We start from the raw sequence: 17,691 nt of genomic DNA, 5'->3' as shown, positions 1-17,691 counted from the left end.
AGAGGAACCATTCACGCGTCGCTCAGGGGCTGCTGGTCAGCCCTGACAGTACCTAGTAGCATGTACTGCATCAGGCCACGCAGGGTAAGCAGTAAGCGTAAAGCGGTAAGACAGACCCCACGAGCCGCACGAGAAACAGCTTCACAGAGCGGCACCACTGCCTTATGACAGGAAATCAGAAAAGAACAGAACTCTGTGGCGCGTTAGCCGTGGACTCCAAGTTTCATTTCCATGTGAAACCCTGCAGTGAACGAAAAAGGACATCCACGGAGCAGCTCAGCTGAACCTGGTTAAAGTTGCTACTAGTTTAGCAATAATTTCACAACCCAAGAACTCTATAAAAACACTTCCACTGATTATTTTATTCAGAAAAACAAACAAAAGACAGAGATAAAAAACCCTGGTCATTTGCAGTATCTATCAGCTTTCAATTTGGCTCTCCTGTTTAAAAAGACAAATAATAAAAATTAACCAATGTAAAACATTCCATATATAGTCAACTGCTACTAAATAAAAACCCATGCTTAGAAACTGTGTTCTCAATTTTGGTTATGATATTACCACACCGTTTATATTAAAATATTTTAATTAAAATTTTACTTTGCAATTTTATCCTATCCTATATAATAAAAGCCTAATAAGTGTCCGGTCATCTGGTGGGCTGTTCAACCAATCAAAGTGTAACATGCTAATGATATGCTAAGGCGGCTCAACCACTTGCTATGACATGCACTGACCACCAGGGGGCAGACAGTCGACTGGTCGACCAGTCACTATGACATGCACTGACCACCAGGGGGTAGATGCTCCGATTGGGAGGTTAGCTTGCTGCTGGGGTCCGGCTGATCGGGACTGAGCAAGACAGGTCAGATACGACCTGGAACCCTCCCGTGGTCCCTCCCCAGCTGGCCACCTTCCCGTGGTCCCTCCCTGGCCCTAATTGTGCACCGGTGGGGGTCCCGGCCTGCACCCTCTAGCAATCTGGGACCCCTTGGGGGATGTTGGAGAACCGGTTCTGGCCCGATCCCGCAGGCCAGGCCGAGCCGAGGGATCCCACTGGTGCACGAATTTGTGCACCGGGCCTCTAGTGTTTCATACTAAATGGATTCTATTCTTACGAAAGTCTTTTCCTCATCTTTAACAAATGTGCCTAAGGGCTTTTTCAGTCCACATGAGCAATTTTAATTACCTCTGATTTTAAGCATGCCCAAACTTCTATTTAACAATGTAGTGATTTTGTTAAGTGATAAAAGTTAGAGGACATTTCTTCTGAGTTCATAACCTGACTATTTTTATACCTCATTCTTAATTTCCTTAGAACTAGAAACTAGATGCTAATTTTCTTAGCTGGGAAAAATTCTTTCATCATTTACTGGCTTCAGTTAATAACTTGATCAACTAGTTAGCGGGAAATACACTGTGTTTTGTTTTTTTTTTATCAAGTAATACGAAGAAATGTCTTAAGATTAATTTTGCAACACTGGACTTGAATGAGTGGCATATTAGCAAATTCTTCTTTAATCTGGCACTTCTCTGATTTTAGTTGTTAAGCTCAAAGTTTAACCTCTCTACTCAGTTTTTAATGTTGTAAATCCAGAGTATTACTTAACTAAATAGGAACAGTAATAAGTATCAATAATGTGCTATGATAAAGATCCTGCACACTTCTGAATTTGACTTAATAAAAGTGCTTCAATTTCATTAATTTTATACTTAGTAATTTTTTTTTAAAAATATATTTTATTGATTTTTTACAGAGAGGAAGGGAGAGAGATAGAGAGCTAGAAACATCGATGAGAGAGAAACATCGATCAGCTGCCTCCTGCACATCTCCTACTGGAGATATGCCCACAACCCAGGTACATGCCCTTGACAGGAATCGAACCTGGGACCCTTCAGTCCGCAGGCCGACGCTCTATCCACTGAGCCAAACCGGTTTCGGCTATACTTAGTAATTTTTAAACTGACCTATATTTATCTCATTTTTAGGAACCTGTGTCACTCTAATAGAACTAACTGAATTTTGAAATGAATCAAATGACTTCTTTCTAGCCTTCTTCTAACAGTTATAAAAAGATGTTGTAAATAAACTTATGATGTAATTTCAGTGAAATCTGAATTTCTTACAACAAAATATATAAGTACTTGGAATCTGACTATATTTAGACAGTTTTTCTTGGTGATCTTTTCCCAGACTTACGATGTCATTTTTAGGTAATATTACCATGTCCACAAATTAGAAATAAAGGTAAATATTTGAAAACTACAAGTAATTCAAAAAGAACATTGGGCCCTAGACAGTTTGGCTCAGTGGATGGAGTATCAGCCTGTGGTCCGGAGGGTCCCGGGTTCAATTCTGGCCAAGGGCACGTACCTCAGTTGTAGGGGCCCTAGTCGGGGCTCATGCAGGAGGCAACCAATCGATGTGTCTCTCACATCGATATTTCTCTCTGCCTTTCTCTCTCCTTTCCACTCTCTCTAAAAATCAATGGAAAAATATCCTTGAGGATTAAAAAAAAGAGAAAAAGAACATTGGGTTTTATATTTACCACTTCTACTGAGTACTTAATCATAGTTGGAAATAAGTAAAAATATACATACCTGTCCAGAAGTGTTTCATGCAAAAATCCATCTTTCCGGGCCTTTTTAAGAATTTTACTGTCTTCTTTACTTATTTTAAGTTTCTGGTCTTGGAAGCTCTGAAATTTCTTTCTGTTAAGAAAATATCTCTCTTGAAAAAATATCTCAAACTTTGATTATATCTGATTGCTGATGCACTTACAAATATTTTTTAAGTTTTCATTTATTTAAAAAACCCTAATTACTGTATATTTCTTTAGTAACATACAGCTTTTCAAATACCGATGCTCGTAGTTAGTGCTCCCAGTAAGAGGGCAGCTGCTTGGCAGCTCTACACGCCTCACCTCCACTATGGAATGCGGGCTGGAGTCCATCTCCTGGTTATGGAACAGCGTAGGGTTGCGAGTCTGTACTGACACGGTACAGCCATTCTATTAATTAACAGGAAGGACACACGAGGCCAGGTGACTTAGCTTTGGAAGCTAGAAGGATAATTAGGAAAACTGAAGGACTGTGAAAAAGAAAAGCATTGAGCTCAGTGCTTTGTCCTGGAGTTTACATTATGCTGCCTCTTCCTGTCCTTCAGGTTATTTTATTTTAGGCCCCTTGAGAAGCACGTCATTGTCAGATCTGTAGGTCTAAAAGGAAAAGACTACATACACGTAATTGATTTCACACTGTTTAACATTTCCTTTGTCTTCCTCTGGGATGTCATCTTTTTTCTTAGTTTCTCTTTCAGCACAGGATCTAATCTGGATATTGGAAATGAGAACCCAGTAAGTACACATTCATCTTCCCCCCTTTCCCTCTTATCACACAAGAACATTCTAGGTGACTTCTTATGCGAAAGAAGGAAACCATTAACGTAGCAATTAGCTTCAGAAAAAGACAGGTTCTAGATATTGTTTTTACTTACATATATAATTCATATAAATCATTGCTATTATATGTTTCTCTAGAACCTTGCATCAGAAACACTAAAGAGAAAATTACTTGAAAAACATTTTGCAGATCAGATTTTGCTAAACAACTAGGCAGTCATTTAATTTTGGCCTCAAAGTGCACACAGGAGGACCTAGTTATCCCAGCAGGTAGTGTGTATTTCATAACACTGAACGCTTAAGACAGTAGCATTTTACTTTGCATAGGCTATTACCAAATACATCCAAACTTTTAACTTAACACAATTTGTTTTTATCTGACCGGAATCTACCCCTTTTAAATACTTCTTATAATCTCTTAAGTTTTGACTGACACTTACTATCCATTGCCATAAATGAACAGAGACAGATACAGCAATTAAGATCTAAGTTTTAGATGAAAATTATTTGAGATTTTGGTGGAGAAAATACCTTTTGATGAAATTTTGAGAAATATTCTGAAATTTCTAATTTTTTGTGCTGTGTAGAGTGGTATTTCTTTCTCCACCAATCAACTCCAAATAATGAAGTGAAGAGCTACTGGTGTTATTCTTGCTTTAAAAGGTAAGTGATGCCCTGACCGGTTTGGCTCAGTGGATAGAGCGTCGGCCTGCGGACTGAAGGGTCCCAGGTTCGATTCCGGTCAAGGGCATGTACCTTGGTTGCGGGCACATCCCCAGTGGGGGGTGTGCAGGAGGCAGCTGATCGATATTTCTAACTCTCTATCCCTCTTCTTTCCTCTCTGTAAAATATCAATACAATATATTAAAAAAAAAAAAAAAGGTAAGTGATATTTTCAAAGTGAAAAAAATACTGAACGACTAAAACTGAGCATTATGAAAGCCAAGAACATTTAAAAGTAAAATCAAATATATAACACGGAGTTTAACACAAAGCACGCACAGATACTGGATAGATGCGTGCAAAGACTTTTACGTATTCATCAAAAGATCCAGAATTTAAGGGCAAGGGCTCTGAAAATTCTGTTAATACTTTTATATTTTATACAGTGACTAGCAACACGGATGATCAAGTATGAGACAACTCAAACAACCTAGTAACCTTCTCCTACATGTTGGCGGGAGTGTAGGTCAGTACAACCCCTACAGAGGTTACTTGGCAGTATGTAAACAACTGTACAGGTTTATAACCCTTGACCCTGTAACTATGCTTCTGGGAGCTTACCCTCGGATATACTTGCACACCCACAAAACGATGCACATTCAAAGTTATGTGCTGCAGCACTCCTTATAACAGCAAAAGACTGGAAATAACCTAAATTTCCATTTGTACAGAACTGATGAAATCAATTATGGTATACCCCTAAAATAGAATATTATGTAGCTATTAAAAAATGAGAGAGAGGAAGAAGAAAAACCAAAAGGAGAGGGAAAACTTTCAGTGTAATGATAAGGGCAAAGCTCCAAAATACAATGTTAAGTAAGAAAAAAAAATCAGTGTGTAAACCAATGTATAAAGAAGGCTAACTTTAGTGTAAAAAAGTAGAAAATTACAAACATTTATATTTTTATTCAGAAACTCTAGAAGGCTGCAGAACAAGCATGTCTAACTCAAAGGCTAATACAGACCAAATAAATGAGGCATGCGGCCTGCAGGCTGCGAGTTTGACAGGCTTGCTGTAGAAGGGTGGGAGACGTATGTTTATATATGCTTGTATTTGAAAATTTTGGAATCATGTGCTCATATTTATTTATTTAAAATATTAAGTTTTAGCCTGGCCAGCTGGCTTAGCAGTTGGAACATCATCTGATGCACCAAGAAGGTCTTGGGTTTGATTTCCCATCAGGGCACATACCTAGGTTGTGGGTTTGATCCCCAGTGTGGCTTATACAAGAAGCAACTAATCAATATTCTCTCTCTTTCAAATCAGTAAGCGTATCCCTGGATGAGGATAAAAAAAAAATGCAGATAAGGAAAAAAAAGATAGGGCTAAAAACGTGGATGTACTCAGAAAAAGATAGTAATACATGGAAATACTAGCAAGGGAGCTTATCCAGTCATTTCTCTTCCACAATGTGCAAACCCGCCATCGGTTATGGGATCTATAGCTAAAAACAAAGCTTATTTGGAGCACAGTATAAAAAGCAATGAAATAAGTCTTTCAAGTGAGAGGAAATAACTTTTCAACATTTTATTTTTTTACTTTTCAACATCTTAAAGAGATGTAGTCGTATCATATATGACATGTATTAACCTATTGAAAAATGTCATGATTACCTTTATCATTTCTTCTTCTCCTGCTGTTTTACTTTTTGCTTCTATATCACCTGCTTCATTGCATCTGATAAAGCAGCTATTTGAGGCCAATAAAGCCATTTTTCCCTAAATAAAATAACAATAAAAAATGGTTATGAGAATATCTGCAAAAGGAATCAGGAAAAAGAATTTGGAGAAAACCTGGAAAAAAAATACAGAAAACTAAAACCACCTATAATCTAATTATTTAAAGAAAACCACAATAAATATTTCTAGTATATTCTATTAGTAAGACTAAATTCTAACTAGATCAAATAGAATTATTTCCTTTTATCTAAAAGATCTATTGAGGATATTACTAATTTAGTTGAGTTTGAAAAAAATAGCTTTAAACACAATAAAAATTATAACAATAATTTACTCAAACAGTTGTGCTTTAAGTAAAATTTTTCTCCCTAAGACCGTATCATACAAAAGCTAGCTTTTGGGGCCTCTGAGTTTACTGTTCGGAACTTTAAGAATCAACGTCAGGGAGACCTTTGTGCATGGAAAGAAATATTCCTATTCTTTTTCGTTGTTTATTTCTCAATGTATTATCTGATTCTGATAAACAAAACTTTGAAAACTAATTTTCTTGTGTATCTGAACCAAGATTATAAATTTGATTAATTAAATTTCCTTACATATTATAAGGTTTAATCATAACTTGTATATAGTTGATTCTTTTAAAAAAATGAGTACCTTAAACATCAAACAAAATATCCACAAACATAATAATTACAAAAATGTATTAATAGCCTTATATCCAGTTATGAAAGTGCTAATAACATGGATCTAATTTTTTACTCAAGATGACAAGGGCTGGGTTTTCTTTAATATATTTTTGATTTCAAAAAGGAACAGAGAGAGAGATGGAAACCTCAATGACGAGAGAGAATTACTGATTGCCTGCCTCCTGTACGCCCCACACTGGTGATCGAGCCCAAAATCTGAGTATGTGCCCTGACCGGGATTTGAACCGTGACCTCTTGATTCATAGGTCGATGCTCAACCACTGATCCACGCTGGCTGGGCAAGGGCTGGGTTTTCTGTCATCTGGATGACCCTGGGTGAGCTTGGACATGGCTGTATATTCCCAGGTGATTTAAACCTGTACTGCTGATCTTTTAGTTACTTTCTGCAATCCACTTTTATTTGTTATATCAGGGACTTTTAAGTCTCTCTTTAATTTAAAATTTAAAAACTTTATGTCTTTCCCCCAAATAAAGTGAGATGAATGCCCCTTAAGTTCTGTATGAGCATTAGTATCTGACTCATCATCCTGACCTTATATAACAGCCTTTTCTGTTGATACAATTTTTATTATGAGCATCTCAGTATATTGGTAGGATCATCTATCTACAAGGGGCTGTAACCCATTAGTAGTTCATGAACTGAATTTAGTGGGTCCTGACCAGTACTGAGGAAAAAATAAAAAGAGACAGAAACAGAGATAGAATAGAAGAGATCAGAGTGCAAGCATGTAGATAAATAAGTACTGCCAAGTACTACTCTTGTTTCAGTTATACACGTGTGTACTAGGCTGCAATGTGCAATGGGAAAATGTTTTTCTCATTGGAGTGAAAAAGTTAGTGATCCAGAGGTTTTAATTCAGGGCAAGGAGGAACAAGTCTAAGTAATTCTCCCTTTTTGGGGGGTGCTTGGCTAATTTATCATCATGGAAACATGTGGCTAGTGGCTACATTTTGGACAATGTAATTCTATATATATACCTAACTTTATATTCTGCTTTTTATCGCAAGCATTATATTTTATATATTACTACTATATAGAAAACATTTTCCAAATTCATTCTTCTTCAAATATACTACTTTAATGGATATATAATGTTCTACTATAGATGTTTTAAAGTTTATTTTTCTACTATTATAAATAGTGCTGCTCGTTATTTTCTGTGCATAAAATTGTTGATTTATCCTTAAAAGAGATTCCTTACATTGACAAGAAGCTTTCTATAAACATTAATAGCACTTACATCTTGAAAGACTGGTTCCCATTGTTCTCTTGGTCCAATCGCATCTGAACGCCCAACAACAAGTCCATCTGAATTTATACCAAGGTATTTTCCATAGCCAGATTTTAGGGCAATTCTTCAGATTAATAAACAAGATAGATGTTAAAAACTGAGAGAAAGAAAATTAAATATAGAACATAAAAATAATATGTATGTACATAAAAATTCAGACTATAGTTCAAATATTCAAAAGTCACAAATGATTAATGACTACCATATAGGAAAGTGTAGTTCTGTACATACAATGTCATATTCTACTTTTATTACAAGCATTATAGCTTATATCAGGGTGGGCAAACTTTTTGTGTGTGTGCCAAAACCAGCAAAATCTCTGACTCAAAATTCTTCTGTGTGTCAACCCTAATTTTTTGAGAACATGTTACGCCTACTTGATCTCTCTTAAGGTGTACATATGTGAAGAACCTTGAAGAAATAATAAAATTCATTCGAGTGACAAGAACGCAGTATATGATGATGAAAAATACATTTATTTTTTAACGTATACATGTACACTGACAGTCCGACAGAAAACTTTATGACTCAATTTGATATTATCAGTGGGACTTTTGCTGCTGCATCACTGATGACAGAGATTTTACATCACGTTTATATTTCGTGACCTTCAGAGATATGCATGAGCTACTACTTTCATCCGTCAGGCTACTCCTATTACGAGACTTAACAAAATTCATCTCTGAGAACAAAGATTCACAAGTGTATGTGGATGAAACCAAAACACTGGTTGGATCTAGGAAGGCAGAGAGAGTTAAGACAGAGGCATAGATATTGCTCTTCCCCTCTCTCTTCAATCCATGTCTATGGTCTTTAAGATAACTTGTTATGTAAAATTATTTACACTGAATTTATCTGAAAAATAATAAAGTCGATATTAAGAAAAAAATTGTAAATAGAAGATTATAGAAAGGGTTTCGCATGCCAGCAAAAGTTACTGGCGTGCCATGTTTGGCACGCGTGCCAGGAGTTGCCCACCCCTGGCTTATACATTATATAGCAAATATTTTCCAAATTATTTATTCTTAAAAGATATAAAGAAGTTTGTGTTTACTGATTTTTCTTCTTCCACTTTTATTCTTTAAAAGTCTGGTGTACTTGTTGGCCATTCAAAGAAAGTATAGAAATAATCATCTTAATTTGTTTTTTTTAAAATAATAGGATTTCTATGTTTTTAGCTTATCAACCCCCTGTGATAACTTTATACTCATGTATAGGTTAATGATAATATAACACAAGTCATTATTGTCTTGATGTAGCCAATTACTAGAATATGAAATTTAGTTGTTCTACTACACAGAGCATCATTCTGTACTTTTGCATTTTGAGAATAAAAAAAGGTCAGCTTATAAAATGATTGTAAAAATAGCGAGCAAAATGTCCTTTTGGTTTTTATGCCTATGTAACAACTCTGCTGGTTTCAACAATATTCCTTTCTTCTACCTTCCTATTTGTTTCTTGATTGCTAATCAGTGAGTTTAAATATCATAGTAATAACAGTCTTAGGTCTGTTTTTGTCACAGGATTTTTCTAATCTATCTTACTTGGTCTATAACTGTGGTTGGCAAAACGCAGCTTGCGAGCCACATGCGGCTCTTTGGCCCCTTGGGTGTGGCTCTTCCACAAAATACCATGTGTGGGTGTGCACGTACAGTGCGATTGAAACTTCGTGGCCCATGCGCAGAAGTCGGTATTTTGTGGAAGAGCCAGTATTTTGTGAAGAGCCACACTCAAGGGGCCAAAGAGCCGCATGTGGCTTGCGAGCTGCGGTTTGCCGAGCTGCAGTTTGCCGACCACTGGTAACATTTTCGTTTTTCCCAGCATAGTATTATATATTGCTAGGAATCATAATGTATGCTTTTATCTGGGGCTTTTCTCTTTTAAAGATGGAGTTATTGAAAATGTAATTTAATAACACCTACATATTAACTGGATATATAAATAATGTTATATTTTATTAAATGTCACAAAATACACTTTCCAAAAATATTGTTTTGCTTTTTAAAGTGAAAGTTACTCTGTGGGCTTATATATATTTAAAAACTTCAATAAATAAAATTAAAATAATAAAAGATTAATTATAGTTCAACTCAAGCTTACCTGGAATCAGACAATTTGACAGCTGTAAACTGCTCCGGAGGACTAGGGCCTTCATCCACTACAGGAGAAAAAACATTTTGAAATAAATTTGACATTTGTTATAAATATACATGTAAAGATAGCCTACAGTTTTTTAAAAAATGTATTTTTCTTCTAAAATTAAATGTAGCCCGGCTGGCATGCCCAGTGGTTGAGCGCTGACCTATGAGCCAGGAGGTCACGGTTCAATTCCCAGTCAGAACACAAGCCCAGGTTGTGAGCTCGATCCCGTGCGGGGCATGCAAAAGGCAGCCAATCAATGATTCTCTCTCATCATTGATGTCTCTATCTCTCACTCCCTCTCCCTTCCTCTCTGAAATCAATGAAAAAAATATATAAAAATTAAATATACAAATATTACATTATGATGTAATTATAATGCAGTATTTATATTACCAAGATCTACTTTATCTTCTCATAAATGCCATATTTGTTTTACATGCTTAATAAGATGGGTCAGCATGATGCTTATTTAGTCACTTTCAAGATATTTTCTCTGTGTTTTAAAATGCAGCCAGTACATGAACAAACTATGTCATAATTAAAAAATTAAATGCTTTAATTAATTCAAACGATGGCCATTCAGACCAAAAGTCATTGCTTTTTATTTTCTAATTACCTCATATCTCAATGCTTTCTCTGATGAGCTAAAAGGGAATGAGAAAACTTTAAATTGTTTACAGTGTTCCAGGTTAGTTTCAGCAAAAAGTCGGAGAATAAAGGAATTCAAAACTTTGACTCAGCCATGTTTTCTTTTTCCTTCTACATATCATTTCAGTTATTCATGTTGTTTTTGACTTCCATAGATATCCTTCTGGAACTATACAAAATGTTTTATAATTTTTATATTAGAAAGAGGGAGTTGCCAATAAGAGGTAAATGTTGAGGAAAGAAAAGTGGAAGGGTCAAATGCAATAGATTCATTCCTTTGGAATATGCTTGGGATTAGTTAGATGCTGGCCTAAGTGAACAAACGCAATAAAATGTATACTTTCGTGGCCTTCCTTTTAATCACTTCTATCAGACACAAACCTTCTTTATGTGGAGCTCCCAGTGTAAAAAGTCCATTGTCAAGTGCATGTATGTAGGTTCCTTTATCCATTTCAATAGCTATGGTTCCCGAAATTTCACCAAAGTTTGTTACTGTCCACCAGATTCCTAAAAAATAAAATCAATATTTAAAATTTGTATTTTAGATTTGACACAAAGTTCTTACTTATTGCTATTGTTATAACTTACTTTCTAAAAACATTATTTTGCAGTTCTCAGAAATAATAGAAAGAAATCTCATATACCCTTTACTCACTTTCTCCCAATGGGAACCTCTTGCATAACTTTGCTACTGATAGCACAACATCAAAACCAGGACATTGGCAATGATACAATCCATGAATTTAGTAATGTCTCAGACTACAAGCTCAATATATAGGAATCAATTACATATCTATATACAATTGAAAAATAAAAATAAAAATTCTATTTATAATAGTGTAAAGTTATGAAATATTTAAGGATATAAAAAAGGACATGGATGACAGCTACACTAAAACTGCATATTATTGAGAGTCAATGTTATTAAGATGTTGAGTCTCCCCAAATGATCCATATTCAATACAATTCTCCTGAAAATCCAACAGGCTTTAATGTAGAAAGTGATAAACTGATTATAAAATTACATGTAAATGTAAAGGATCTAGAATAATCAAAACAATCTTGAAAAAGAAGTGTAAAGTTGGGAGACTCGTATCACCTGATTTTAAAACTTGGTTAAGTGATAGTAATCAAGACAAATATATCCGTGAAACAATAGAAACACACAACTTGATAGAACAGAATCTAGAACTAGACCAAGACATATTAAATCAATTAATTTTTGACAAAGATACCAAAGCAGTTTAATGGGGAAAGGAAAGTAATAGTGCTGCTGAAACAACTGGATACAAACGTGGAAAATCATACCCCCAAACCCGGATCCTTACCACACACCATACCCAAAATTAATTTGAGATGGGTCATAGATCTAATGTAAGACCCCAAACTATAAAGCCTGTAAAAGGAAATATAGAAGAATATCTTTGTGACCTTGGGGTAAACAAGGACTTCTTAGACTGGAGAAATAAGGTGACTGTCATAATAGAAAAGAATTAGGTTTTATAAAAATCACGAACTTACACTTATCCAAAAACAGTTAAGAAAATGAAAAGTAAAACCACAAACTGAGAGAAAAGAGTAAGAATAGAATTTTAATACTTTCTTGGTGGGAGGGTAAGGTGGTACAGGCACTTTAGAAAATTTGTGGCAGCTTTTTATATAGTTAAATATTCACGTATCCTTTGCTCTTTTTTTCTTACTACAGGAGATAATTTATATAGATGAGTTTAAAGGATAACCTATCATTTAACTCATATAGCTAAATATTCACCTACCCTTAGAGATATTCTACACCTAGATATCTACCCAAATATGTATCTTAATTGTAGAACTGTTGATTTGCTATTTCAAAAAAATGTGAGATTTTTTCTGGAATATTAGCTTTATACCGTATCATATAAAATGTAAAGGAACCATAACTTACAAAGTTTCAAAATGCAACCTGCCAAGTTTTAAAAGAAAGAACTGCTTTAAAGTATAGGTGTGGGAAGGATGGAAGAATTAACTGGAAAACAGGCTAGTTAAATATATTTGGGCCAATTTATTTCTGTTGCCATTTATGGGCTACTTTGATGTGTAATTAAGATTTTCATTAACTTCACTGTATACAAAGTAATTATTTTCACTGTGAATATATTTCTTTTAGGGATATACAAGTCACTAGTTTAAAATGCATACATGTTCTAAGAAAATAAAACAAGTCATTGAGTAACATTGTTTTGTTCAATGATGTGACGTTTAAAGTTGATGAGAAAAAATAAATCGATTCCCAGCTGGGGCCAGTGTGTGTGAAGTCTGCACATTCTCCCCACGTCTGTGTGGGCTTTCTCTGGGTACTGAGGTTTCCACCCACATCCCAACGATGTGAGGTGAACCGGTGTGTCTCAACTGTCCCGGTCTGAGTGAGTGTGGGAGGGTGTGGGAGGGTGCCTGCGATGGAAGGACGTGCTGTCCAGGGCTGGTGCCTGCCTTGTATCCTGAGCTTCAGGGATAGACTCTGGCCACCAGCAACTCCGAACTGAAATAAGGGGGTTGGAAAAGAAGGCTCTTACTTGTTCATATTCATCTTTCTTAAGTGTATGTATAGCTCGTATTTATCTTATGTTTAATAGTAGAGTATTCTGGGTCTTTATGTAGAAGTTTGGTGATGTTTTTATGACTAAAAATATGCTGAAGGAACTTAACTCTCATTTATATCAATCAGCTATGGTAAACTGGTTTCATTATACCATACATCATTTCACTTACAGTTTAGTTTCCAAGAACCTACCGACAACTTTAAGTTAGGACTTACTATACTCTGTAAAATATATTTGGTTAAATATTTATATGAGGACTTGAAAATAATGTATCAGAATCTGGGCTATTAAAAGTAGTCTAATGGTGTCTATTAAATCAGAGCTGTTTCCTCTCTCCTGTGCTTTCATCTGATAATGATGGAAAGGCATCGATGACACCTACTGTGCTGGAGAATAAATCTACAACCATAAATAATACTTGAGCACTTTGAGATAAATATGAATAGGTCATAAACTGCTCCTACTTTCTTTTTACTATTTATCTCTAAGTAGGAAGATATTTTTAAAAGGATCCCAACCAGTGCTAACTTTTCTCGGAATTTAGAAAACTTACCAACAATATCAAGTTGGGTTTCTTCATCATCTTCTCTTTTTCTCTTCTTCTCTTTGCTCTTTTTCTTCTTACTACAGGAGATAATTTGTATAGATGAGTTTAGGCATACTGATTTGCATTTTAAATATCACAAGGTGGAATCTCAGAAGAATCTTTTAAGCTGTACATTGGTTTATAAATTATTAATTTATATCGACATGACTCTTATTTCTGATCATGTATATATAGTGTTACTGTTAAGAGCACACTCGGGAGCCAGCCCGCCTGATTCTTAAATGCTGATTATATCACTTCCGAGCTCTGTGATTTTGGCAAATTTGACTGAGTCAGTTTCCCAACCTTTAAAATAAAGATAATAATTTGACCCAACTCTTATGGTTATTGTGAGGATTGAGAGTTAATATGTGCTTTCTTGTATTGCTGGTGAGAATGTAAAATGGCACTGCCACTTTGGAAATTAGTCTGGGATTCCTTAAAAAGTTAAACACAGAGTTACCATATGACATAACAATTCTACTCCTAGGTATAGACCAGCCGTGGGCAAACTACGGCCCGCGGGCCGGAGAAATGAATAAAACTATTGAAAACAAAGACCATACCCTTTTATGTAATGATGTTTACTTTGAATTTATATTAGTTCACACAAACACTCCATCCATGCTTTTGTTCCAGCCCTCCGGTCCAGTTTAAGAACCCATTGTGGCCCTCGAGTCAAAAAGTTTGCCCACCCCTGGTATAGACCCACGAAGAATGAAAACATATGTTCATAACTGTATAAGAATATTTACTTCTACTCTCATCTTTATTATTTCCTTCTACTCTGGGCTTTGTTCTTTTTCAAGTTTCTTTGGTGTAAAGTTAGATCATTTATTGGGGCTTTCTCTTGTTTCTTCCTTCCCTCCCTCCCCTCCCCTCTCTCTCTTTCTCTCTTTCTTTCTTTTTTACACTGTACTAGGATAGAATGAACCACCTCAGTGGCTTCTGAGGCTAACACATTTCTATCACCACAATTACTTTAGCAAACCTGGTTCCTTCACTTCTGCAACATCATGCAGAGTTAGTGATCGAGCTTGCACTTTTCTTGTTTCTTGAGATAGGCATGCAACGCTATAAATTTTCCTCTTAGAACTGCTTCCCTGTGACCCACAGATGTTGGTGGTTCTGTTCTCATTTCACTGTATAAGAATATTTGCAGCACTATTATTCATAATAGCCAAGAAGTGAAAAAACCCAAATGTCCATTAACTGTTGAATGGATAAACAAAATGTGTCATATTCATAGATACTACATTCACGATGGAATATTATTCAGCTATAAAAGGAATGAGTACTGATACTTGCTACAACACAGATGGACCTCGTGAAAGTTTTGCTAAAAGCCAGATACAAAAGGCTACATGTTGTATGACTACATTTACGTGAACCAATCAGAACAGGCCAATCCACAGAGACAGAAAGCAGGCCAGTGACCGCCAGGGACAGGGAGGGGGACCGGGAGGAGTGAACGCTTCATGGGTAAGGGGTTTCCTTTTGAGGTGATGAAAATGTATAGCAACTAGATAGGGGTGAACCTTGTGAATATCCAAAAAACCACTGAACTGTGCGTTAAAATATTGAATCTTATGGGAATTATATTGCAATAATTTAAAAAACCCAGGGGCGATTTAAAAAAGTTAATATGCAGTGTTTACAACAGTTCTTGGCACATAAAAAGTACTACATAGGTGTTAATTAATGCTCAGTAGTTACGATCATTATAAGACACTAGAGGCCCAGTGCACGAAATTCATGCACTTGGAGAGGGTCCCTCAGCCCTGCCTGCGCCGTCTGGCAGTCCAGGAGCCCTCGGGAGATGTCCGACTGACGACTTCGGCCTGCTTCCCAGGGGGGTAGGCCTAAGCTGTCAGTCTGATATCCTTAGCGCTGCTGCGAAGGTGGGAGAGGCTCCTGCCACCGCAGCTGTGCTTGCCAGCCTTGAGCCTGGCTTCTGGCTGAGTGGTGCTCCCCCGGGTGCAGCTCCCGTGTTGAGCATCTGCCCTCTGGTCAGTGCACATCAGAGCGAGCCAGTGGCCTTAGCATATCAGTAGCATATTATGATTTGATTGGTTGAACGGACGACTGGACACTTGGCATAGTAGGCTTTTCTTATATAGGATTTGTTTGCGTTTTCATGAAAAAGTACATTTTCAGAAGGGAAGTCTCCCCTCCGTCCGGAATTCACACAGGAAAAGCTGCAGACCTATCCCAGGGCAGCGGCTTCGGCTGCTCCCGGACACTTTCTTCCCATCTCACCCAAGAGAACCCAAAACTGGGTTTTAAATCTCCGCGACCAGGAGGAAACGCTACCGTGTGTCAGACAGTCAGCCCAGCAAACCTACCGGTTAAAGAGGTGGAGATGGGAGCCGGCAGGTACCTTTTCCTAAAACCTCCATCACCCTCCGCCCTCCGCCCGCACGGGAGGCTCGCATTACAGGATTTCCTGCACGTGTCCTCCTCCTTCACCCTCATGACAATCATTTTGGAGTGTCACTAACCCCTCTCGAGTGGATTAAGATTCGCTCAGAGATATTAACGCACTTGCCACAAATCACAAACCCGGTCATCGGTGGAGTTCCTACTGGAGCCCCTATCTATCCCTACCCAAACAGGGTGGAGGGAGGCGGCGGTGAAAGTAACAATCCCGAAGGCAGGGGGCTGTGACCTGAGCCCCCAGACTGCCGCGGGGAGGAGTAGGGGTGGGGATGGGCCACACGTGAGGCTGCAGGGCCGCCGGTCCCGCCCTCCACCCCCTCCCCGCGCGGGGCGTCTGGCTCCCGTCTCCCCGCCTCCGCCCTCCCGGCGCCGGCCCCGGCTGGGGGCCTCCATGACTGACAGCGGTCCCGGCCTCCAGGAGACTCTGTTCGGACAGAGAGGGGTCCGCCTCGCCATCGTCCGGCCTTACCTACCTCTTGGCCTTGGTTCCCTTGAGCACCAGTTTGGTGGACTTGACGTAGGAGTACTCGGCCATGGCCCTGGTGACGCTTCGGGAGAAAGGTGGGCTCCGGCGCGGGACGGAACACCTCCACCCGAGCGGGGCGGCGAGGGAGGCACAGAAGTGGGGACGAGGCGCCGGCCCCTGAAGCGCGCGCCCGCTGCGGCGGCCGGAGGCCTCTCTGCTAAACCGCTGGTTCTCCTCCCCGAACGCCGAGGCTCAGCCAGAGTCCCACTTCCTGTTTACAGTCCCGGCTACGGCGGCGGCGGAGGGTCTAAATACGTCACCTCTCGTTCGCTGGGTCTGAACGCCGAGTGTTCGGGAACCCGGGGAGACGCGCCCTCCGGCGGTCGAAGCGGGTATAACAGCCGCGGGTGACTTTTCTCTGTGCGGATAGCCTCCTGCGGGGTGTGCGGGGTCCCCGAGGCGGACACCCTGAGATCAGCCAGGGAGAGCGAATCAATCACTCAGAGAGAGCGAATCAATCACCCAGAGAGAGCGAATCAATCACCCAGAGAGAGTGAACAATCACTCCTTCCCGTGCTGCCATCCGCGGGCTGGGCCGCCTTCCCGGTGCAGCCCAGAGCATCCTCTGGCCCTGGAGGACTTTACAGGCCGTTTCAGTGACATAAGCGTTTACTGTAGCGTTTTAACTAAGGCGACCCGCGTGGTGTGCTACAGGAAACGATTAGGGAATAAAATGAAAGATAATGACGTGTCGGAATTCGGGCCGCAGAGTTCACAAGTGCTGCGGGGATCCGGGTGGCGGGGGTGGGAGGTTGGTCTTCGGGTGCGGGCGGGTCTCAGCGAGGCGTGCACAGCGCAGCCACTTGCCTCCGGGGCCCCCTGCCTGCTCCTGCCTCTCCCGCGGTTAATAACTCACCTCCCGCTCCGTCTCCCCGCTCCACACCATCTTCTGCACCGCCCCGTGACCTTCCTAAGGAAATAATAGCTGGTGATTACCCCCCACCTGCAAGGCAGCCTCTTGTTCCCCC

General features: G+C 38.8%; 1 protein-coding gene across 1 annotated transcript; it reads right to left on the bottom strand.

Moving 5' to 3' along the window:
- Positions 1 to 334: 334 nt before the first annotated feature.
- On the bottom strand, positions 335 to 17,610 carry FRG1 (FSHD region gene 1). Its single transcript, XM_081084714.1, has 9 exons — positions 16,671 to 17,610; positions 13,726 to 13,796; positions 10,975 to 11,100; positions 9,904 to 9,961; positions 7,753 to 7,867; positions 5,739 to 5,843; positions 3,241 to 3,332; positions 2,602 to 2,712; positions 335 to 441 (listed from the first exon to the last, which is right to left on the bottom strand). The coding sequence occupies exons 1-9, from the start codon at positions 16,730 to 16,732 to the stop codon at positions 405 to 407; spliced, it is 777 nt and encodes a 258-aa protein (XP_080940840.1). The 5' UTR covers positions 16,733 to 17,610; the 3' UTR covers positions 335 to 404.
- Positions 17,611 to 17,691: the final 81 nt, after the last annotated feature.

Source organism: Myotis nattereri (genome assembly GCF_964212035.1).
Source record: "Myotis nattereri genome assembly, chromosome: 2".
Taxonomy (NCBI): Eukaryota; Metazoa; Chordata; class Mammalia; order Chiroptera; family Vespertilionidae; genus Myotis; species Myotis nattereri.
Note: the sequence above shows the minus strand (reverse complement) of the source record. Positions and strands in the feature narration are given on the sequence as shown.